This window comes from Varanus komodoensis, unplaced genomic scaffold (genome assembly GCF_004798865.1).
Source record: "Varanus komodoensis strain SLA01 unplaced genomic scaffold, ASM479886v1 scaffold57, whole genome shotgun sequence".
Classification (NCBI taxonomy): domain Eukaryota; kingdom Metazoa; phylum Chordata; class Lepidosauria; order Squamata; family Varanidae; genus Varanus; species Varanus komodoensis.
Window position 1 is genome coordinate 3227423 of NW_025336182.1, and position 22893 is coordinate 3250315.

At 55.7% G+C, this 22893-nt stretch overlaps 1 protein-coding gene across 3 annotated transcripts in view; it reads right to left on the bottom strand.

Moving 5' to 3' along the window:
- Positions 1–6470: 6470 nt before the first annotated feature.
- PI4KB (phosphatidylinositol 4-kinase beta) overlaps positions 6471–22893 on the bottom strand; it is a 31316-nt gene continuing 14893 nt past the window's right edge. For 2 of the 3 annotated variants that reach the window (XM_044449319.1, XM_044449318.1), the window contains exons 4-13: positions 21121–21165; positions 15867–16094; positions 15087–15314; positions 14642–14751; positions 14022–14126; positions 13030–13153; positions 11507–11772; positions 11259–11391; positions 10804–10924; positions 6471–9995 (exon numbers count right to left, since the gene is read on the bottom strand). In XM_044449319.1, coding sequence (XP_044305254.1) covers positions 9814–9995; positions 10804–10924; positions 11259–11391; positions 11507–11772; positions 13030–13153; positions 14022–14126; positions 14642–14751; positions 15087–15314; positions 15867–16094; positions 21121–21165 — 1542 coding nt within the window. In that variant the 3' untranslated portion in view covers positions 6471–9813. The remainder of the gene's footprint in view (positions 9996–10803; positions 10925–11258; positions 11392–11506; positions 11773–13029; positions 13154–14021; positions 14127–14641; positions 14752–15086; positions 15315–15866; positions 16095–21120; positions 21166–22893) is intronic. The other variant, XM_044449320.1, reaches the window with a different exon arrangement.

Genomic DNA, 22893 nt, shown 5'->3' on the forward strand with positions numbered 1-22893 from the left:
TCAGAGGTGGGCTGGCACCTTAGAATACAACCCTCGGCTACTACATTATTCCAAAAGCGTCTGCACCAAAAAGCCAGCACGGAGCAGAAATTCCTCCATTGTACACCAGTTCCGCTTTTTTGCAACACGGTTTTCCCAATAACTCTGCACTTAAGTTGCATTCAGCTTAGCTAAGGTGGGTCGGCATTCCAGGGGCCTCTTCTCACGACGAGACCTCCGAGAAAGCTTGGGATATCAGGATAATGCTTGGCAGTCTGGCTCCAGGCTCAATTCTGCATCGCAAGGTCCAAACATGAGCTGGTTCTCCAACGTCTGCTTTTAAATGGAGCGAGCAAGCAACACGAAAAAACACAGCTGGAGCGCAAGCCAGCTCCTGGTGCTTCTGCGCAAGTCATTACCCTGAGAGTGAGAGACAAGCACGGGCAGACTCTTCCGGTAGGATGGAATTACTCCCTTAAGCTCCAGGCTGGTGCATCTCATGCCATCGGATGCATTTATTTATCCACTGGTTTAGTCAGCTTGGCTGGCTGATGGAGCCTCACACAAGGTTTTACCTGGCTTAGCAGTGCTGTTCTTTTGATTGTCTCGATCTGCCTTTCTCCTTTCATGCATTTCCCTGCATTTTCTATCGGTGTGGTGTTACTCCTCGCGGCTGGTGGGCTTGAATGCGGAGAGGGGAGGAAGGCAGTACTGTGTGAGACAGTGGTCAAAAGGTTGAACTGAGGAGCTGGGCGAGCTGAGTTCGAATCCCCACTCGGCCATGAAGCTGAGTTGGGGCCAGGCAACTACCAGCTGGATGTACCTCACAGGGTTGCTATCAGGTTAAAAGGAGAGGAAGGGGATCGTGCAACAGGAAAATGGGCAGATACAAATGCAGCACAGAAGCCAACCAGGAAAGCTCTCAGAAAGGAGCACACCCCCGTCCAATCCAACAGGGAAGGGCGCACAGCAGGAATTGGGAGCCAAGCCCCTCACGCTGCACACCCCCCGGGAGCTGGTCCTTGGCACCAGGCAGAGCAGGCCAGAGAGCCAGGCCTCCTGGCCCTTCCCCACCAGAGCAGGACCCCAGTCCTTCTGGTTAAGCTACGGACAGGCGAAGCCAACCACAATTCCTGCCTGTGCATTCCTGTTATTGGTGAAGAATTCTGGCACGCCACAGTTGAAGCAAGAGGAGAATGGGAAACTGGATCGCCCTATTCTGTTTCATGAATGAATCACTGCTTTGGCATCCCCATTGCCGCTTCCCTGGATCCTGCGGCGAATTCAGCAAAAGCATCTGTTTGTGCCTATTGGACGGCACGGCCTCTTTCCTAAGGGATTGCCTAATTTGGCTAATTGCTGATGGAGCCCCACAGCCAAGGCTCATTGAAACAGACATTCTGGCAGTATCCACTTGCTTCTTCTGGGGGGGAGGTTACTGTACGGATAAATTTTATATTGGAGCAGTTTTAATATTCACTGGAATACTGTTCAGCCCTTACAATTACTGACGTGCTGGGTGGGATATAACCAACCCATGGGAGGGGAATGGATGCTCTCAGTCCTCATGAGAGATCAAAGGCTGATGTCACAATACTGCACACAGAAGCGGTCACCTCCTGTGATGCAAAGCACCGAGCACTTTATAATGCTTTCGACGTTTGAACAAGTAGCCGAGAGACACCGCCTTCAAATGAACGCAGATTCGGAGACTTGTCTTGCTGCCATTGAAGCCTCTGCATCCTAATTAGAAAGCTGCATTTCCGTATCTGTGCTTTTCGTGCACATTCATTACGATGGATATATGCAGAAGCACCTATCTATATATTAAAAACCAACGTTAGGATCATTATTTCCAAATTTGCACGTGCAGCTCCAGAGGAGCCATGTTAGGCAGATCCAGTGGAGTGATCCAATCCATGGCTTGGTATTTTGATATGTTTGGGGGCCTGGCCCTGAAGGAGCCGCCACGGCCCCTCTGCGCTGCAAACGCTGCCCGAGCGGGCATGTAGATACAGCTCAGCACAGCAGCTGCCTGCAGTTCTGGACTCGGGAGGCCATGGGGGCTGCCGCAAGGTGCGCCCCCACTTTGGATATTTGCCACTGAATCCATGCCAGCCACTCTGGGGGCTGGCACCCAAGGAACACCCTCGCAGCTCCGCAGGGGCGCCTCCCCAAAGGAGCACGTGAAGGGTGAATGGAAATGTACCACAGCGAGGAGGCGAGAGCTGGATTCTGCCCCAGGGCAGGCATTCCAGAGGCCTGTCTCATGCCCCATCCTGTCCAATTCTGCCAGGGTGGGCTGAGCTGGCTAGGCTAGGCAGGGCAGCTTTGTCAGACCGCTCCCCCCCACGCCCCACGCCCCATCAAAATGACAACCGAGAGGAGTTAAACATTAGCCCAGCTGGCAGAGTCAGCTGAAACGGAGCTAGATCCAGGCAGGAGGAAGCCACACAAAGGAAAGGTCATGGCGTGGAACCGGTTGCTGACACCGTCTCCCACCCGATACCGTCTCCCACCCGTGGCTGGTGTCAGCTGGGGGAAGGCTGTGCCCAGGGGCTTCGCCCTCTGGAAGAGCGTCAACACCTCCAGCCTATAAACACGCAGGGCTGTGATCTGCACCGAGAGCCTCAGTGCGGATCACAGGGAGAGGCATCAATCCCATAAATTCAGGGAAGGAAAGGTGCTCCCTGCAGCCGCCCAAGCAGCCTTTGCCGTGGAACAACCCCTTCCATCCAGACAAGCCAAGGTTTGTTCACTGCAAACAACACAGAGTTCAGGACTTAAAAACAAACTGGGTTCTCTTCATGGGTGGTTCATGGTTAAGAAATCATGGTTTGTAAACCACCCAGAGAGCCCTCTGGGCTATTGGGGTGGTATATAAATGCAATCAATCAATCAATCAATCGGTTTGTTCACACAGCTGGGTCCAAACAACACGCTAAGTCACGATTCAACAACAAGCCACAACGAACCCATTCGCATCCCTTCGGTGAGGGTTATTCTGTTGTCTGAATCCAGCCAGGGTCTGGTTGCACTTCAGGTCTTCAGAACACCCTACAGAATCCCCTGTCGCGCTTTTGCTCCATCTGGGCTACATGCAAAGCCAAAAGTCTCCCAGCTTCTGATTTACTAAGGCTGGAGGGGAAGGCCGGGGGGGGGGGGGGGCTGTAAGTCCAGTCATTCAGTTAGAGGCTTAATGCTGGGCTGTGCCCCGGGTTGCACTGCAAAGGATCCCGAGATGTCAGAGACCCACCCAAAGCCAGACATGTTCTGGGAGAGCAGATCCTTCTGCAGGGTCTCTGAGCGGGTGTTGAGATGGGCCTGAGCGCTAACAGGGACCCAGCAGGGACCCAGCGACCCAGTCAAATGGTTGCCATTAATCCTATGGATGAATCAGTGAGCGCAACAGCCCCTCGCGGCCCATGTTCCCCAGACTTCCAGCTCTTCTGGTCCAGGCGGAAGAGCCCAAGTTCATTGTATTATCCTTAACTGCTTGAGAAGGCTGAAAATGTCCTTTTTATTAAAGCTGCGTTTGATCAGCCTTTACTCTCCCACACTGTAGGTCTCTAGAGTTAACTATCTTCTCTTATCATCCTCAATTTCTGGGAACCTCTTTGTCTAAGAGAGCTTTTACTGGGCTGATAATTTTCTCTTCTACATTTTTGAGTCTTGTAATGTTAACCCTAACCCAACCATCAAATGAAGCCAACTTTTGCATGCTATGAAGTGATGTCTGAGTTCAGACTATTAGCACATTTTATGGATCTGAGAGTTTTCCTTATGGCTGCTTTTTAAAAAATGGTAGTGTTTTATTTTCTAAAGCAACCAATACTCCAACTCCACCGGATTATTATTCGCTTTATCGTTCTCTAAAGTAGCAATCCTATGGAAGGCTGAGCCAGAACCAGAGGCCTACACCTCCTCCGGCTCAAAATGTATAGGATGGCACCGCAAAGCACCTAAAATCTACCATCAACTCCTTCATAAGGCATGTAAGTAGGGAAGCTTCGGTTTTAGTTTGATGCCTACAGCGGCCCCACCGCCTCGCTTGCGCACACGAACTTTGCCCGGTCCGAGCGCCCCACACCGGCCCCGCGACGGCCGGGCTTTCACCCGATTTCAAAACATGCAGGACTGTTGAGCAAGAGGCGCCCAGGCGGCAGCCGCCGGGCCAACTTCCTGGAGGAGCGCTCGGCTTCCACTCGGCCCACGGAGGGCACGCGCGGCAGGACGCGCCCCGCCAGCACACCTGAGCCGGCCGCGGAGGCCCCCGGCGCGCACGGTCCCCGGGCCTCCGCCGCCTGGGGTCGCCTTGCCGCGGCGACCGAGCCGGCGGGCCCCCTAGAGGCCCCCGACGTCACTCCCGAGGAGCGGGCAACGCACTCACCATGGTGGAAGGTCGCTGCCGGCCTCGCCCGCCGCTCCTCCGCGGCGCCCGGCGAGTCGCGCAGGTGCAAACCCGCCGAGGCCACAAGCCCTCCGAGGGCGCGGCGCGCTGCCCCGAGCGGGTGGCCCCGGGGGCGAGCGAGGGGGGTGGGCCAGTGCCTCCCCGCCCCTCCCCTCCCCGCGCAAAACTTCGCCGCGATCCTGCGCCGCGCGCTGCTCCGCAGGTGGGCCGGGGCGGCGCCGGCAGGTAGCTGCTCGGCGGAGCTTCTTGCCGGGGTTCTCGGGCCGAGAGGCAAGTGCGGCAGGTTCGCAGGGCAGCGCGAAGAAATGCAAGCGGCGGCGGAGCGGCCCGGCGGCGCCCCCTGGTGGAGCGGGAAGGCGGCGCGGCGCGGCTGCGGACGCGCTGCTAGCGCAAGCCCGCCCCCTCTTGGGCCAGGGCGGGACTGCACGCCTGCTGTCGGAAGCCCGCGGGGGAGAAGCGGGGCGCGTTCAGGCAGGTACAGCGCCCATCGCTAGAGCGGCAATTCTGCAATCCAGCCAGGGTAAGTAATGGCCAGGGCGCATGGGAGTGGTAGTCCCAAGCACTCGGAAGGCCACGCATCCCAGCTGATTTTTAGCAGCCCAGCAGACAGGAGTTCAACAGGTGAAGGCGTCATCGAGGTGGCGATCTAGGGTGGAAGGCCTGGCTGGTTCGTGGCTCCCAAAACTTAAAAGCCTGGTTAACCCAAATGGGTTCCTTTGGCAGATAAACTCAGTGCAGTGTCAGAAAAGGCTCACCTTTGATGAGTAAATGGACGGACAGTCTAACAGTGCTTTCAGTATTTGAGTTGATGACAGATACTTCTTAGATGGGCATATATATGGATATTTGTTGAAGCTTATGTTAATCGATACATAAATAAGAATATAAATGTAGATGTATCGGAAAGGGTTACATTTGGGTGGGATTATCTTTCAGGCAATTGTTGGGAGGTTAGATGGCATTTTGGTGAAATTGACAACAAAGAATAAAATACATGGAATAAAACCATCCCTGTGAAGTAGGTTAGGCTGAGAGAGCCATTCAATGTCGCAGTCAAATAAGGATGTGAAGACCTGGGCCTTCCCACTCCTAGGTCAACCATTATTTGATAGCGATACCACATTCGCTGATTTTAGTTTCACACCATCATTGGGTTAGTTTTAATTGCTGCACAGAGATTAAAGCAAGTATCTGTCATAGGATGGCCCAAACCATCTGAGTAATTAAATAAAATTCAGGGCACAAGGACGGCTGGCATCCTTAGGCAGATGCATCCTACAACTCTCAGCATCCTCTGACCAGGGAAAACGAGCCCCAACTGGGCTGGCTGGAGCACGCTGGCCGCTTGCGCCTTCTTCTCTACCTAAATGTGTAGGACTGAGCCCCAAATTATTTTTGAAGCTTTTACCTGAAAGGCAACCCATTAACTGAAAAATCTCAACAAGCAACACAAGCTCATCAGTTGTTTATTTTGGCAGAGCTAAATGTGCAGTTTGTCTTGGGAATTTTGTGGAAGCTTGTACAATCTGAAGCTTATTTATGTCCGATATAGATCTGATTCCCACTCTTTGGGTAAACCTCCCCACCGCCTAGACTTCCTAGTTAACTTTGCTCAGCAGGCTTTTGAGCATCTGCAGAAAGACCTTCATCCCATCTGATCCCTGGAGTAGCAAGAGAGAAACGCCTGCTGTTTCACACACCAATCTGTAACTTCTCTTTTGATGACGGACGGGCATGACAGAATAAAAGGCACAGTACCCTTCTCCCTGGGGAAGTTGCTGGCTAGGAAGACTTTCCCTGCCTACTTCACTCTTAAAAAATAAGGAAGTGGTTTGACAGGTAGGGCTTTGCCATCCCAGAGGGAGGAAGGCAACATCTGCTGAGCTGCAGAAATGATGCAGCATCTGGTACTTTGGCATTCATTAATCACCACCTCTTTCAAGACCTGTTTCTCTTCTGCCCTGGTCCTCAGGAGAGTCACACTGAACCCCAAAGAATGAGTAACAGGCCAACAACATCTCTGCAAACATGACGCTTTCGTCTTTCTTTCTACTTACAAAAAGGAGCCTTCTATTAGAAATTTAAGTTCATTTCATAGATTTTATTGTGGAGTTCGGCCCATCCTTACACAGTGGGGAGGAATGGAAGAATCCAGCCGAGATGCGCGCACACGTACACACACACACAATCATTTGGGAGCCATTAACTACACACTAGAAAAAGGGAACCACTCACAGTAATGAGACCAGAAAGCCATTAACATGACCGGATGACCATATATGCAATTTCCTAATAATAAAATTAAAACAAGAATTCTCTTCCCTCTGAAATGGCTTGCCCAGTTCCTCAGACCCGACTTCAGCAGTTCACCCACCGCAAGCAGACTTGCCTACTTCAGCCCAACCGCAAAACGACAGTCCACTCCTGTAGCTCGCAAGCCAGGTGTCTTGCTCAGCCCATCCCACAAAACGATCCCAAAAGAGGCTTTGCTCGAACGATCAGAACAGGGAAGAATTGTCTGGGATGCCCAGAAGCTGCTGCACAGGAGTCCTCTGGTGGCAGAAGCTTCTGGGCAGCTGTGGCAGCAACTGCCTTCAGCATCTGGACTTGCCACCCTCGGTCGATCGTGGACCATTTCTTGGTTGCTGGGAAAAGTGATACAGGCCTTCTTCCTACCAGCCAGAGGCTTCGGAGCATGTGAAGGCTGGTGGCGGGTGCATTTCTGGTAGGGGCCAGATCTGCCCGAGGAAAAAGGAATCGAGGAGGTGGAGCAGGAGGGATGCTGCTGAATGTCCGTGCCCTGAACAAGGCACAAACCGGGCGGGCCAACCCACCTGAAGAATTGGGGACGGGCCTTTCATCTCTCTCTGCACACACCACTCCAGCACTGGGGTGGCCAGAGCACAATGCCCTCCTCATGGAGTCGGCCCGTCGCTGCCCAGGCCAAGCTAGATTGCTAGCCAACGTTTCCCACTTCCTTATATGCCAAATATTCCGATGAAATTCAACAGATCGCCCTTAGCATTATACCATCCCTTTCTCGGCACCCCTCTCCCGAAAGAGTGGCTGAGGTGGAGGGGGCTCTGTAGCCCCCATCCCTGGAACGCCAAGAGGCCAATGTGGCAAACAAAGCCCAATGGAAAGAGTGACAACACCATCACAAAATATCTTTCCCAGCTCGTCGCAGGTGGACAAGCTGCTCTGCAAGAACCGCCAGCGGAAAAAGTTCTCATCTAGGGAAGACCTTCCTGCCCAATCGCAACAAGTTCTCTCTGACAGACGGACACACAGACACGCTTCAGGAAGTGGGACAGACTTCTGAGATCCTCTTGCAGACTTGGTGAACGCTCGAGACTCATCTGGAGGCTCCTTGGTTGATGCTGCACCAAAGCATCGTTTCGCAACAGCATCCAAACCAGAATTTTCACCTCTGTTAGCAAATATATTCTTTTAAAGGGCTCAGTTGATTAAAAACCAAAATGAAAAAAATAAAAATAAATCACAGATACAGAACGTCCTGTGCCAACTTCTTGCTTTTCATTTTATGCAGCCATTTCTACATCGCTTCCCATTCCCCACATTGTCTCATACAACCAGAATTTTTTGTTTAAAAAAAGATTTTTTTTCAGCGTTGCAAGAATTAAGTGCTACACAACTACACACCTTGTATGCCATGAAAAAAAAATCAAATCCAGAAAGATTGGAATCTTGGACAGGAAAGAGGAAAACAGGTCTGCAAGTCACACACGCACACACATAAACCCCAACAGACATGTGGTACCGTTCCACCCCATCCCCCAAAATCAGGAGACGCACGTTTCATTTCGCATACAAAGAAAACTGTGTGCGATTTCAGAGGACCGAATGAACCATTTTCAGTGAAACAAAAGCACCACCCAAAAGTCTTTTCTCAGGAAAGGGTGGATGGTGAAAGTGCGGCCTCCACCACACAGACATGGTAGAGTCCTCTATGAAAGTCATACTGCAAGACATTCGAGCTTCCGGGAAGCTGCACCCAGAATTTCTTCTGCACGGAAGGGAAGAGGGTGGATTCCAGCACACTCGCTATGAGAAGCAAAGACGGAGAAGGCACTGTCTAAGCTGCGACGAGGAAAGCAGAACTCTGCTAATAAAGGGGAAGGTGGCCGCCCTCGGGTGACCTCACGACAGCAGGGCACGGTATCAGTCCGGATCCTTTGTTTCTCTCCGCTGGGAGCCGGGAAGAATATTCTACCAGGCTGATCTGAGAGGGTGGGGTGGGGGGCTTCCCAGCTGCACCAGTGAATAACCGGTTTGTCTAAGCACTTCAGAAAGTGAGAATGTTTAACATTCACAGCTAAGGAGCGGGACACCCGGCACTTGCATCTCCAGCTGTGGAGATTGGTCTGCGGCAGCATGGGGCAGTTTCGATGCTTATGTGGCCCAAGAATGAACCCCCCACCCACCCACACAGCCACAAAGCCGGGCCTGCCCCACTACTGTGGGTTGCGTGAAAACCAAAAATGACCAACAGGAGCTGGAAAGGAAAACCCAGGGCAGTTCTGCAGAAAGCAAGACATGATGCCTCTCAGCCTCCCACCAACCCCGGCCCCGGGATGTCCCAGGGACATTAAAACTGGACTCCGAGAAGCAGGAAGGAACCTGCACCCGGCCATATTAAAGGAAAGACGGATCTGTGCAACTCGCAGCTTCACCCTTGCATTAAAATGTGCAGGAATGAAAAAAAATGGGGTGGAACAAGTAGGGAATTTAATCGTCTCGACAGAGAGGGACACACACGCGCTCACACGACCACGACGACGTGTATCGGAGGGGATGGGGCGGAGGCAGGAAGAACAAAAGGGGAGGAAGGAACTGAATGCGTGTCAGCTGCATCTGGGGAGAGAGACAGGGATCTCGGGAAGAGGCGAGGCGGCTCTTGACAGCAGGACTTCTTGGCCTTGCTGTGGAAGGAAATCTCTCTCCCCCCCACCCCCGTCCCCCAATCTCACCTGGACCCATAAAACGTTTACGAGATTGTTGGAAGAGAGTTCAGAAGATGCAAACAGGTATAATAATACTGAAATAAAAAGTTCTGGGGAGAAGGGAAGGGGGCAGACAGGTGCGCAACATGGTTCTTCTGATATCCACAATCGAAGGCTCTGTCCTTTCGCACAAGCAGACCTCAGCAGCGTGTCCACATGATCCTCCGCTGTCCGCATGACAAGCGTGCGAGCGTTCGGACGTCTCGTCTCCTCCTCCCCGCTTCCCCCACAGCTACCTCCCGCCAGTGTCGAAAAGAGTCGGGTTAAAAGCGGTGCCCGGCGTGAGGGAGCCGCTGCGGTCCGGGGCCGCTCGGGAGGAGGGGGCTGCTCCCGCGCTCCGGGAGGGCGCCGAGGTCTCGGCTGCGGGGGGGAGGCGGTGGCCGGCGGCGGCGGCGGCGGTCACATGATGCCGTTGGTGAGGTACTGGAAGCCGTCGTACAGCTTCGTGGTGATGGAGCGCATGCTGCCGTCCACCATCTGCTCCACCAGCAGCTGCAGCTGCTCCTCCGTCATGTTCATGTGGAAGCGCTCCTTCAGGTTCCGGATGGTGCTGGAGCCGTGGAAGCAGGGCAGCTGCGAGCCTGCGGGGGGGGGGGGGGGGAGAGAGCCGCGCCGGACTGAGCCTTCGCCCGGAAAGCTCGGCGGGGAGCGGGCCGAGCGAGCCGCAGGCAGCGGGGGCGCCGTGGGGCACGAGCGTGCGCGAGGCCGGCCCCACGCATCCGAGGGGGCCGGGTTCACACGGGCCCCCTCTCGCGCTTGCCGCCCTGGAGGGAGGGCCAGCGGGAAGCGTGGCGCTGCAGCCCCGGTGCCCCCGGGGCAGTGTCCGGAGAGGCCGGTTTAGCGGACAGGAGACCTCCTTGCCGCGGTTAAAGGAAACGCCCCAGATCTGGCTGGGGCGGAACACCGTGAGCTGGCCGACTGGAAGGTCACAGAGCCACGCGCGAGCGCCAAGCTCAACCCGGCCCTTGGCCAGGCCGTTTGGCGAAGGGAAAAATGTGTGTGGGGAGGAAGACTGGCTGGCGCACCAGCCACAGCGCCCCCCTCTGGCTTCCGTCTTCCGCACGCCGCGGCACTTGGGCCCCTTTGGCCGACTGAAGGGACCGTGCGATTCCAGCAGGTTCTAGCAGCACGCACGCTTGGGCTGACGGGCCGGCTCCACGGAGGCTCCTCGGAGCCAGCGGACGGCCCAAGTTGGTGCGTGGTGCGAGGCAGGGCTGGAGGGCCCGTGGGTCTGGCCAGGATTCCACCGCTCCCTCCCACCGGGGGGGCTGCTCTGTGGGCGCTGTGCTGGTGCCCTGGTGGATGAACGGGCGGGGAAAGCGAGCCGGGAGGGTGCTGCGAGGTGGGCAGGAGCCCCCCCCCCCCCCCCCGGGGCGGCCACCCCCGTACCTTGCTGCATGATCTCCACGATTTGCACGACCTTGTCCATGTGCTTCCGAGCGGCTATGAGGCCCTGCAGCATCAGCATCTTGTAGTAGTTGAACATGTCCCCATCCAGGCCGCCCATCACCTGCAACGAGGACGGAGATGGGCTTCAGGCGGGCGAGGGACCAGGGGCGTTTTCCTGCCAGGACGTCTGGCACGTGCGGGAGGAGCGATGGGACGCTATGGCTCGGAAATATTATGGGTTACAGCGTAATGCCCCGAACTGAACCATCACTGCCTGTTTCCAGCGTGGCTGGCCACGAAGCAGGACGTGTGCTTCTGCTCTCGGGCGCGCAAGAGCCTCGTGCACCCTCGCGCCTGGCCCTGGCTGGGATCATCCAGCAGCAGGGGGTGTGTTCGTGGACGTGCACCCCCAGACCTGAGAGCCCTCTGATCCCCTTCTGTGTTTCCAGACTCACGTCCACGAACTCCGTTGTGAGCTTGAAGGCTGACGTCTCGAAACCGAGGTTCCGGGGTGAGCTGGAGAGGATGAACCCGAAATCGATGTGGATGATGCGCCCCTCAGCATCCAGCAGGATGTTGCCGTTGTGCCTTGCGGTGGCGGGAGAAGAGGAGAGAGGCTCAGCCGCACATACATGGGAGGCTGAGTGCCGCTCGCCTCCTGCCCTCCCTTCTCCCAAGGGCCCTCCCTGCCCCACGCACTCACCTGTCCTTGACCTGGAGCAGGTAGCAGACCAGGCAGTACCCGGCACAGCTCTGGACGAAGTTGCGCTGAGCTGTCAGGAAGGCCTCGGTGGTGTAGTTGCCGTGCTCCTGGAGGAAGTAATCCAGCAGCGAGAGCTGAGACTGCTTCTTCACCTGGTGGATGGAGACCGCGTTGACCACTGGCTCAATCATGCCGCTGTCAGCGGAGATGACAAGGATTTTGTAGGGCTTGATCCACAGAGGCACGCGCTCCTGCTCCCAGATGGCCTGAAAGGGAAGGAAAGGAGGCCGGGTGGCTGCTGCAGTCTCGCTCCGATGCTGAGAGAGACGGGAAATGCTCTCTCGTAGGGAGAGACAGCAGCGTGTGGGGCTCGAAACTGGCTCCAGGAGACTAAGGCTCTGTGGGGGAAATGGCTAGCCGTTCTTATGCATCTGACTAGCAATTACGGAGTCTCACCCTGTGCGTGTTAAAATATATATCTCATTTTTATTTGCTGGCATTTTGGAAATCTGTCTTGAGGCATGGGTAATTCAGCCCTATATTAGGGTTTGGGTTAAGGTCCTGGTTAGGGTTAGGAGAACCACAGGGGCCATCTGAATGGGATGGTGTAACTTGGTGTCCTGCAACAGCAGAGGGTTGGACCCGACGGCCTTCCCACCAATGCTCCAAGACAGATTTCCAAAATGCCAACTTGGTGCGAGTTTCTGTGCTCAGCTCCCTCTTTCTGCCCATTCCAAATGTGCTCCAAGCCTCAACGGCTTCACAGGGGCCTTGGTTTTTCCAACCCTAACCCTAAAATAATAATACCAGCAGCAGCGGCAAGGGGCTGCCATTAAATTACTACTATCATTATTATCAGTACTATCAACACCCGACTGCTCTGCCAGCCCAGCTTTTCCGCTGTGCACCCCTGCATACCCCACTGCACCGGTACCTGGGAATGAAGCCACGGGGGCAGCCGCCTTCCACCCAGCGGGACCCTCGTCCTACGCAGCCCAGCCCAGCAAGAGGCACTCCTGGGTCTCTCTCTTGCAGCCTGACCTGGAGATGCTGCCGGGGGCTGAACCCGGGAAGCAAGCGACCGCGGAACCACACCTGGACCACCCCAGTCCGTTTGTACGTTGCTGCCGCTCCGGATTTCTGCTGGCCGCGCGGGTCACCTGGCAGCTTCCTATTCAGCCGCGCTGCAGGGCGGCCCTCCCCACCCCTCCCCACCCCAGGGCCTCTCAAGTGCCGGGCCTGCAGCGCCAGCCCTCTCAGCCAGCACGGCCCGGGGGCAGGCAGGCACTGCGCTGGGGAGGCGCCACTCCAGCATCCGGGGGGGGGGGGATTGGCCGCTCACTGGCACGGTTAAGGCGGCACCTGCTGCCGTCAGTGCGCTTCCTGCACCTGCCGGGGGACCTGCTGGGAATTCCGCTTGGCTCTGCGGTGCTGCGGGAAAGGGGGACAGGCCGACCCCGCAGCCGACCCAGCCGGGCGGCACCTGCGCATGAGCATCCCGGCCGCTGCTGCCCTTCGCTCACCTGCAGCTGTTTGAGGACCTGGAAGGCCAGCAGCTCTTGCCGAAGATCGTCGCCGCATTTCACGATCACGGACAGGAGGCGCCAGTTGGGGAGGTGGCCGTAGGGAGAGGCCTCCCGGATCCGCCTGGCGGAAGGCAGCAGAGAGAGGGGGGCTGGTCAGCCGGGCCCCTGCCCAGGCCACCGGCTGGCCCCGTGGGCACAGGAACCTCCAACGGCCGGCCGGGAGACGGGAAGAGCCACAGCAGGGCCGGCATCTGGGCTCAGGGGCAAGGAGCGCTGAGGAGCAGCGGCTGCGGGGTCCTCTCTGCCACTCCTTTCCCTTCGGCCATCAGCCCCTCACTTAACCCTTATTTTATCACAAATTGCAGCCCAGCACCCACCACGTGCTTTGCCCCATCCTCGCTATCCTGGCGCCTTTCCGGTCAAGCCTCCAGCCAAGTCCTCCCCAAACTAGTGCCCCCCAGGACGAGACGAAGGGGGCGGCGGGAACTGTTGCCCAGCAAAGCTATGCGGGGGGCAGGCAGGGTGGGGAAGACCACCTTGGGCTGCCCTCCCTCGCCCGGCTGCCACGCAGGGCATCTAGCTCAGCGGTCCGCTTTGGGGCGAGTTGAGGCTTCCTTCGGGATTCTCTAAGGACGCCTGGTCCTGAGAAAGGATATTGTCCCTCCGACTCACGAGGGTCTGGGCCGACTGGCAAAGGCCCTCCCTGCCCCCCGGAGGGCCGGGGGTTGATCCCAAGGCCTCCTACGTGTTGTGGCTTAAGCTGTGGGCTGCCTCCTCGAGAACCGGGTGTCCCCCACCCCACGGGGAGCCAAGCGCAGCCACCTGTCCATCGCCAGCGGAGTGGCTGGCAGAGCTTCTCAGAGGTCAACCACACACGGCCTCCGCAGGAACCTGCGGGCCCTCCAGAGCCAGCTTGCCGGCCTGCTCCCACGGACCACCAGCCCTGGCCCCAGAAAGGGGCCGCGGCTCACCGGCCACAGCACCCTTACCTGACTTTCTCCTGCCATGGCTCCTTCAGGGCAACGGCAGACGGATCCTCGGGGTCTCTCCTGAACGACGTTGGAGTGTGGGCGAGCTGCTCCGAGAGGCGTCTCCTGCAGGACGGAGGCAAGGAGGGCGAGATGAGCGCTGCCTCCCGTCGGCCTGAACCGGGACGGACAGCACCGCCGAGTGCAGTGTGTCCGAGGCTCTGCCGACTGCGACACTGGATCATCAGTGCGCAGCTTCCACTGGAAAGGGGTTATGTTTCTGGACCTCAGGGCCGCTCAGGCTGGCTGGCAGGCTAATGCTTGGCCAGAGAAGGGAAAAAAGCAGAATGCATCCAGGGAAGGACAACTTGAGATTGCGATGTCCAGGGGCAAGAGGGCATTTGGAAAAGAACCTGGGCAAGGAGGGAAATTATTTTGTCCCTCTTCATACTAGCCAAAGAAAGGCAAACATTTGGCAGGTCGGAATGCTAGACGCAGGTGCAGAAACCGGTCTCTCTCCCTCTCCACAGATCACTTCCCAGCCCCTGCTCTGAAAACCCTGGAGCAGGATGGGAAATCCAGGTCCTCTTTCACCAGCCCTCACTTCTGAGAGTGGCTGCCATGTCGGGAGGCCCTTTCACCTGATATCTCCTGCAGCGATAAAGACCGGCTCTTTGCTCTCTTGGCTGGTGATGCTGTCCACAGAAAACTGGGAGATATTGTCGCAGCTGTTGGTGTGCACTTCAGGAAGCTGTGGGGAGAGGGAGGAAGGTGTTCAGTGGAAGTGCCGAGTTTCTTCGATGTCCGATTGCATGAGGCACCCCTGAAGGCACCGGCCCCACCTCCCAGTCTCCATTCGGCCAAGGCTGGAATCCCAAAAACGCTCAAGTGGCGCAAGCTGCCCTTTGCCAAAGCTAAGTTGGCAGGCGCCCGTTCAGTTCAGCCCAACCCTCCCGGTGCTCTGCTGGCCTCAACACACAGTCCAAAGTGCTGGTTGAAAGACTCTCCCCAACACCCCACCCCACCCCAGGGCAGGCTGCAAGTGCCCCTGTCTGCCCAGTTCCGTGCACAGCGGGGAGCGGGTACCTCCACCTGCAGGTCCCCAATGTCGTCCACAGACCAAGCCTCGTCGTCATTGTCGTAATTGGGAACAGTGGTGAAGCTGCTAGCCCGCTGCTCGTGCGTAATTCCACACTCGGGAAGGTTCTCCACCGAGCGCGTGCTGCGCATGCGGTTCTCTGGGATCCGGGCCGGGACGTTAGTGGTGTCGAAGTTTTCACATTCAAGTACTTCCACATAGATTAGGTAAGGAGCCTTGGGAAAGGGGTGTGGGAAGAGAAAGGCGGAAAGAAAAGACAGCTTCTGATGAGATGACTTTGCGGCATTTGGGGAAACAGAGTCATTTTTGGAGTGGGGTCCAGCACGGCACAGAAGCAACTTCCGGTGTGCTTCAGTGCTGCCGTTTGGCTCTGTTAACCACGGCAGGGGAGTAGCAAAGGCCTATGAGGAAAAGCTGAAGGGCCTGGGTGTGCTTCACCCAGGTAAGAGATGATCAAGAGGCATATGGCAGCCGTCTTCAGGTAGCTGAAGGGCTCCCATGTGAGTGATGGGGTTAATTTTTCACCTGTTGCTCCAGGGCATAGGACCCAAACCAACAGGTCTGTCAGCACGCAAAGGGAGGCTGCCTTGATGGCGAATTTTAAATTTAGGGAACTGGATACTTCCCTGTCGAGGGCAAGTGTGGCCAAGATTTTCGGGCATCCTCAAGGAGATGGGCTAGTTAACCTCTGATTTGGTCCCAACTCCGACAATTCTATGCGCACAGGGACAAGCACACCCCCTCCCCCCAGACCTCCTGTTCCTGACCTTATCCTTGGAGTTCAGCACCACAGCCTGGGTGTGCGGGACCCGCACCACGTGGTGGTCAAATCCAGCAGTGGGGAGCCAGACGCGGGCCGGCAGCTTGTGGTTGAGCAGGGAGAGCTCCGAGATGAGGCGCTGTGTCTTCTGCTCTTTGGTCGGCAGCGTGGTCAAGCGCTTCCCAATGGCCATCAGGGACTTGATGAACTCTCGCTCAGGGGCTAGTCGGACAGGCTACGTAGGGATGAACAGGGGGGCGTGCGTTTTACAAACAATTGGGTGGGAGGGAGGATGAAAAACAGAACGTGGAGCCCAGTGCTTTTGGGAACATAGAAACGGAGCAAGTCGGAAGGGGTCTCCCGGCTCATCTAGTCTGACCCCCAGCTCCAGCCGGCTCCGCTCATGACGTGCCCACCATCTTTTGCAAAGACGCTGGCCTAGAGGTCTTGGGCTTTTGTCCAGAGCTGCCACGAGGTCACTCTGACGATGAGTGTGCTTCTGCGCTCTGAGCAAAGCCGTCAGGATGCCTGGGTGGCACTGCAGCCAGGACCCTGCAAGCGTGGTGGGACATCCATGCCCTGCCATGAGACCCGGAACTGGTCCCTTCTCCGAGCCTGCAGGCCGCATCCCGCCGGCCCTCTAGCAATGTGCGCGCACCCTTGTTCTCTCGCACAGCCGCTCTCAAAACCCCTGTGGGCCCTTCCAGCCACGCAGTGTCTCGTCAGCTCCTGACCCAGCAGCTGCTGCTGTCACATGCTCTGTGGGGAAAAGGCTCAGCGGGTGTCCCCCCGTTGCAATTCTAGGGAGGTCGTGGGCTGTCGGCCTCCCTTCTCCACCTGCCCGCTGCTTTAGGGGCTGGGAGAGACCAACGTTGTCCCCTTGCCATTTCTTGGCGGCTGGTGGTAGGGAAAGAATGCACTAAGGTCTTCAAAGGCTGTTCCGTTGGCCAGAAAACAGGGAAATACAGCTGTTCTCTGGGTGCCACACAGCTTGAGGTATTTAGTAATGGCAGAGGGAGCTGGGCAGGAGGGGGGACGTCTAGATCAGCCTCCCCAAATCTCAGCCATGTGAAAAGCTGCCCAGCCAGGATGGACTCTCTTCCCTGCCGCTCCCAGCCTGAGATTCCCTGTTTCCTGCAGAGTCTGGCAAAATCAGAGTTTGGCTTGTCTCGAACCCTGCCAGAACCGAGGGCAGAGAGGGCTCCTGGCCCTCCTTCACTCGCAATTCCCCCACTGTCCTCCCCCGAGCAGCCAGTAGGGGGTACAAAACGGCCAGGAATCCTTGGGACTAATGCTGAGCAAAACCACATGGGCTTATATCCTTGCTGTGAGGAGGCCAGATCTGCCTGTTGCTGCTACATTTTTCCTTGGCAAGGAGAAGAAAACACTTGAACGTGTTCAGTTTTTTAAAAAATAGTAATCTGTGATTACTTGGGCATCACTAAACACTGGGCCATCTTTCCTCAGCCTGATGCCCTCCTGGACTACAGCCTCTTACATCCTTGCCAGACTGAGCAGAAGAGATTTCGATCCCAATATGTAGAGGGCCACAGGGGCTTCTTCCTCCAGCTGCTGCCCCATTCCAAAAGAAGAGGGCCCTTCCTAATACTTTAATATGGCCACTATTTCCAAAAGTGGAAATATTTTCTGTACCTGTCTTGTAAGAAAAGGAGCAGGTGCAGCTAAGAGGATAGGTTCCTGGTTCACTGATCAGGGAAGGAACCTAAAAGACCCTCAGCACCCACCTGCAGTACAACTGAAGCAAGACCAGACTACCTTACAGGGCTGTTGGAAGGATTACAAGAATGTATACTTCAGTTAACCCCCCTATTAATACAATGCTAAATATTACAGATGATTATTAAGCATTGAGGATGGCACACCCACTTAACAAATGGATCTGGCTTTTTTAAAAAAGACACACTGCCTGCGTGCGGCTTCTTCCTGGGACAACCCTGAGCCTTCCAGCCCCCCAGAAGAGCCCCTCCTACCGCGTTTCACCTTCGGGCTGACCATGCGGTCTTCTCCACGTTGACCCTGCCCGTCGCCCCACCCCTACGAGATCTCCAACTTGATTTCCGCGGCCCTCGAGCTGGCGTAATCAAGCGGTAGCACTCAACCGGATCGTGGAGTTTCCTCTCGCCTTCTGTGGGGATCCCTCTCCCAGCCCTTCTGAAGCGAGGCCAGGCGGCCAGCGCCCTGGGAAGCACCCAGCCTCCCTGCCGCACATACTTATTCCAGCCAGGGGCGTGTTACCAAGCCGCTCCCGCCACCAGCACCGCCAAGCCCACGTGCTGCCAAGAGCCATGCAGGGAAAGAGAAGCCGCCAACCGTTCCAAGCATGCTGCCCGGAGAAAGCACAAGGTGGGACACAAGACTCCAGAACCAAAAGGGGCGCTTCCTCGGCGCACTTCCTGATACTCCAAGGGCAAGGAGAAGAAGGGGGCTAAGTGCTCCTCGTGGTTTACATTAAAGCTGCTCCCCATGTACCCAATGACAGCGGAAGATGGGGGGGGGGCACGTCTGGCAGACCGGGACGTGCTCACGGCGGCTCACACTACCCAGCTCATCCTCACCGCCCCGGCCAGCTGCGATGCCCTGAGAGAGCCTCAGCTGCCGGGCAGTATAAAAATGGAATAAATAAATGAGACGGGGGGGGGGGGGGGGGGGAAAAAAAAAGAATCCAAGAATAACTGCAAACATACAGGACCGCCCAGTGGCAAGGCTTCCTTTGGGAAACGCTGCGCACGCAGGGGCTGCGCTTCTTAAAGGAAATGTGCACAGCGCGTAGAAAGTGTTAATCTGTTTGAGTAACAGCAACACTAATGCCAAAACAAATAAGCTGCAATCAAGGGTAGGAGGATTTGAAAGCAGACATTCCACAGCAATTGAACCAGGCACAATGGCATTTGCTCAGATTCCTCCATCACCGCGGCCGTTCCCAAAGCTGCCGCTCCCATCAGCCCTAGCGGCAGGGCCAACAGCAGGCCCACCTTTTCTTCCCGCCTCCTGCTCCCCTTTCTAAATGGCAATTGTAAGCTCCCTGGGGCTTACTCCCGATAACATAAGGGACACACACTACACTCTCGATACATCCCTGTTCAACCACAGCAAGCAGGGGACCGAGCAGCCACGATTCCTCCCCCTCTGTCCCCATGGCTAAACCACCTGACTGATGATGGACTACGGCAATCTATGAATAACGAAGCGTTAAGACTGAGACTCCCACATCTGGAAGAAAACCCCAAGAAAGGGCAGCGTGTATTAAAAGGCTGGTTGAGAAATGGGGGCAGATTCACACAACCACATTCGGACGAGGTGACTTAAAGCCGCCAAGGGCTGCAGGCACCCGTCCTGTAACCCAGGACCTGCGGGTAGCTGTCATGTGAACCCAGGGCTGTGGGTAGTTTGTTACCTATGCCAACAACCTTCCTTTAACCAGGTTCAGACAATAAGGCAACCTATCAAGGGAAACTGAGTTATGGAAGAGATGCTCACAGCTGCCTGGTATGTGCCAAAAACAACAGCTAATTTAAGCCACGTGGCAGAAATGTGTTGCAGGAATGAGGTCATGGAGACATTGTTGATCCAGTAAATGAGAGTGCTTCCCGAGTCCCCCCTCTCCCATAAAACTCATTTGTACATCTTGCCCTCCCACCCATAGCAAGGAGCAAGAGGAATACATGTTCTGGAGAGGCGGTCATGAAGTATGATCAGCAAGAGCAAAATTTAAACAGAAAGAGAAAAAAACTGATTTTAATTGTTTTATTATATGAAACAGAAACAGCTGCAAATCCATACAACACATGACGTGCTAAATTAAAAAGAATTTGTTCAAAGCAGCAGAAAACAGCATTTCCTCTTTAATCTGGAACTTGAGCAAAAAGAAGTGGCCAGGAGTAAAGATATGTGCATTGTTTTTGGCTCATTTAAAGGCTGCATCTTCAAGGCAGGTCACCTTGATGATGGGAATTATAGTCCAGCAATCAGCTTGGGGCAAGCTGCTTTAGAACTTTTTGGCTGATATGGTGGCAAACCAATGCTGATTCTGAAAACAGGAGAACCATCTGCCTTAAAGTATTCTAAAGCTTTGCCATCAAAGGGGCAGGCCAACACCCGCGGAATGAGTGGCTTCCAACCATCGCCAGCTGAACATTCTTGCAACTCAGCGATGTGAAAAATGAAAAAGCAACCGGTTTCTTACATGAGGGTGGCAGAACAGCTTTGTTTGAATACTGCATGGCATTTTCTGATTGGTCAACTGCCCTGAATCCTTTTTGGGAAACAAGGGGGAGGGGAATCTAACTTTTTAAAATAAATTTGGGGTTGAGGAAAGTTCCTAAAGAGGGAGGTTTCTCTGCAGATGGCTTTGGAGGAGGAACGGAACGCCAGGCATAAATAAAAGGGAGCATTGTGCAGCAGACAGACAACCAACAAATAAGATAGGGGGAAAAAAACATGGATTAAAGCCCTATGGAATTGCTGCTGCTCCAGTCACAACTTTTACTGTAAAACCACTCTGAGTGCGGATCTGACTAGAGAAGGAGTCCTGCATGCCCCTCAGCCCGAGGGTCACTCCAGTTTTGATGGAGCTTTGCTTGGGGAGGGGAGGGAGGTGGGCAGGGGCAAAAAGACAAGCATGTTTTAGCTTGCGGCTCTTAATAGCAAGGAACTAAACCTTATGGGATGCAGTTCAACTATTCAGAATGGGGGCACACAAAAAACAGGAAATTGCCAGTGGAAACGGGTGAAAGAGGGCCAGCCGGGCAGGCGGGATTGGCTCATGGATCCATGGTCTGACAGCCCCGGTCTGGAAAAGCAGCTAACGCGTCTTTTAATACAGAGAAGACCCTCCTCGCGGTGCCGCCCAGGGCTCCAGGCGCCCACCCTGCTCCGCTGCAGCTCCAAGGGAGCTTCGCATGCACGCTGTGGTGAGTGGGGAGGAAAGGGGGGTTAGCGAAGGCTCGGCCACAAGTGGATCCTGCCGGGGCAGCAAGAAGGCTTCCGGAACTGCGGGGAGGGGAGACGGGGAGGGCAGGGAAAGGCACGGCCGTGCTGCTTTGCAAGATGCATCTGCCACAGTGACCAGAGGCTTAGCAAGTGGCTCGTATGATGACAGAGAGGAAATGCTGCTGTGGAAGAAACAAGTGCATTAAAACATAATCACAAGGGGGGAAAGACGAGGAGACAGGCAGCCCAGTTGCTGGGGCAGGAGGAGAAAGGTGCGGGTGGGGGAAAGAAGCTAAACATGGGCCACTTACGGAACAAAATGATCTATCAAGACTTTCCGTACTCGATGACAATTCCTGGGAAATGAATGAAAGGTGGGGGGGGTGTATTTTGGGAAGGAGGGAGGAAGGCGGGGTGGGAGGAAAGTTGAGGAGAAAAAAGGCAAGAGTTTAAAACCAGCTTTCTGTACTGCCCTTTTGCACCACCTTCTCCCCACACGCTTCATGCGGATCGCGGGGCTGGAAGAAGCGGTTCTGCGCCCGCCACCCCCACGATCGACCGGCTAGTCGGTCCCCCGACTGTGCGTGGGAGAGGAGCGCCGGCGCTTGCTTCCAGTAGGGCGAAGCCAGATGGATGCAAGATGCCACGAGCTGGATGAGGACACGGCCGTCTTCCCCTGCAACTGGCCCTGCGGGCATCCCTGGTGCCTGCCATGCCAAGGCGGGGTACTCCAGGAGCGGCACGTTTCACTCTCCCCTCTCGATTTATTCAGAGGTAATCCAAGCAAGTAGCACCTCCCACATTCCCTGGAAAGTGAATTCCCTGGATTCACTGGGAAAGAGCAGACAGACACACAGACACATAGACAGACACGCACGCACGCACGCACGGGGGTTTGACAGCCAAAGGCAGACATGTGAACAAATGAGCCCATTTGGGAGGTGGAAGGACGACGGGACGCGGACACCATCAGGGCCTTGGGGAAAGGGGACGGCAGGGGGGCGAGGGACGCCTTCCGAACAGTCAGCACCCTCCAGGTATATGGATATTCCAAAACTTCCAGAAGGCACCAGGCTAGTGAGACCTGCTTCCAGGTATTGAGAGAATGGGGTGGCCATTTCTGTCTTTCCAAAATGCAAGGGTGTAAAAGCCACACTTTTATGGCACGCTAAGACTGGGGGTATAGTGACAGGACTGACGCACTATGCCTCAGCTACCATTTCCATGCAGAAGCTCAGAGCTGAGGGGAGGGGCCTCTCCGACTGCGAGTTAAAGTTTCAGAGCCGCCCACTCCATCCCAGAAAGCAATTCCGAGGCTGCGCTGCGGGGCAGAGGCAAGAGTTAAGCTGGTGCATCCTAGCTTCATCATCACCAATGGCATTGGGTGACAACCCCCATCATCCCCAGCCAGCATGGCCAATGGCAAGGAACCCTAGGAGCTGGACTGAAACACGTGTGGGAAGTACCACGCCAAGGAAGGCCGAGTTAATAGCGAAGCAGGACGAAGGAAACGGCGGTTCAAGGCTTTCAGAACCTGCCTTACTGGGCTCCTGTGTGAACACGGGATGCGGATGGGTAGAGGAGAGCTGTGTAAACTGCCCGGAACCTCTTGGAGCAAGCGAGCGATCCAAATCGGAAATGTGCAAATGAGCACTAGAACCACCTGGGACTGGCCAAATGAGCTGCTATTTCACAGGTAGCAGCTTTGCCGGGAAGATGAGAGCAGCGGCCCTCCTGGTGAGTGAAAGACGGGTGATGCTCAGACCGAGCCAGGGTCTCCCCACCGTTCTGCTCGTTTTCTCCCCACCACGCCACTTCCGCAACTCCCAGAGCTCCCCCTGCTCACCTTCACCCCCCTTCACACCCTGCAAGCCAACGGCTTCACTTCTTCAAAAAGAAAAGACAAGGCAGGAAAAGGCACAGCATTTCACCTGGAACATGGACACTGTTTTGATTTGTTTTGCTCCAACGGGGCAAAGCTCAGGGAACCCAGGTTCCATTTGGATGCCAGGAAGCACTTCCTGACAGTTGGGACCCCGAGGGTGTGGAATGGGCTTCCCCGGGAGGTCGTTGAGGCCCCATCG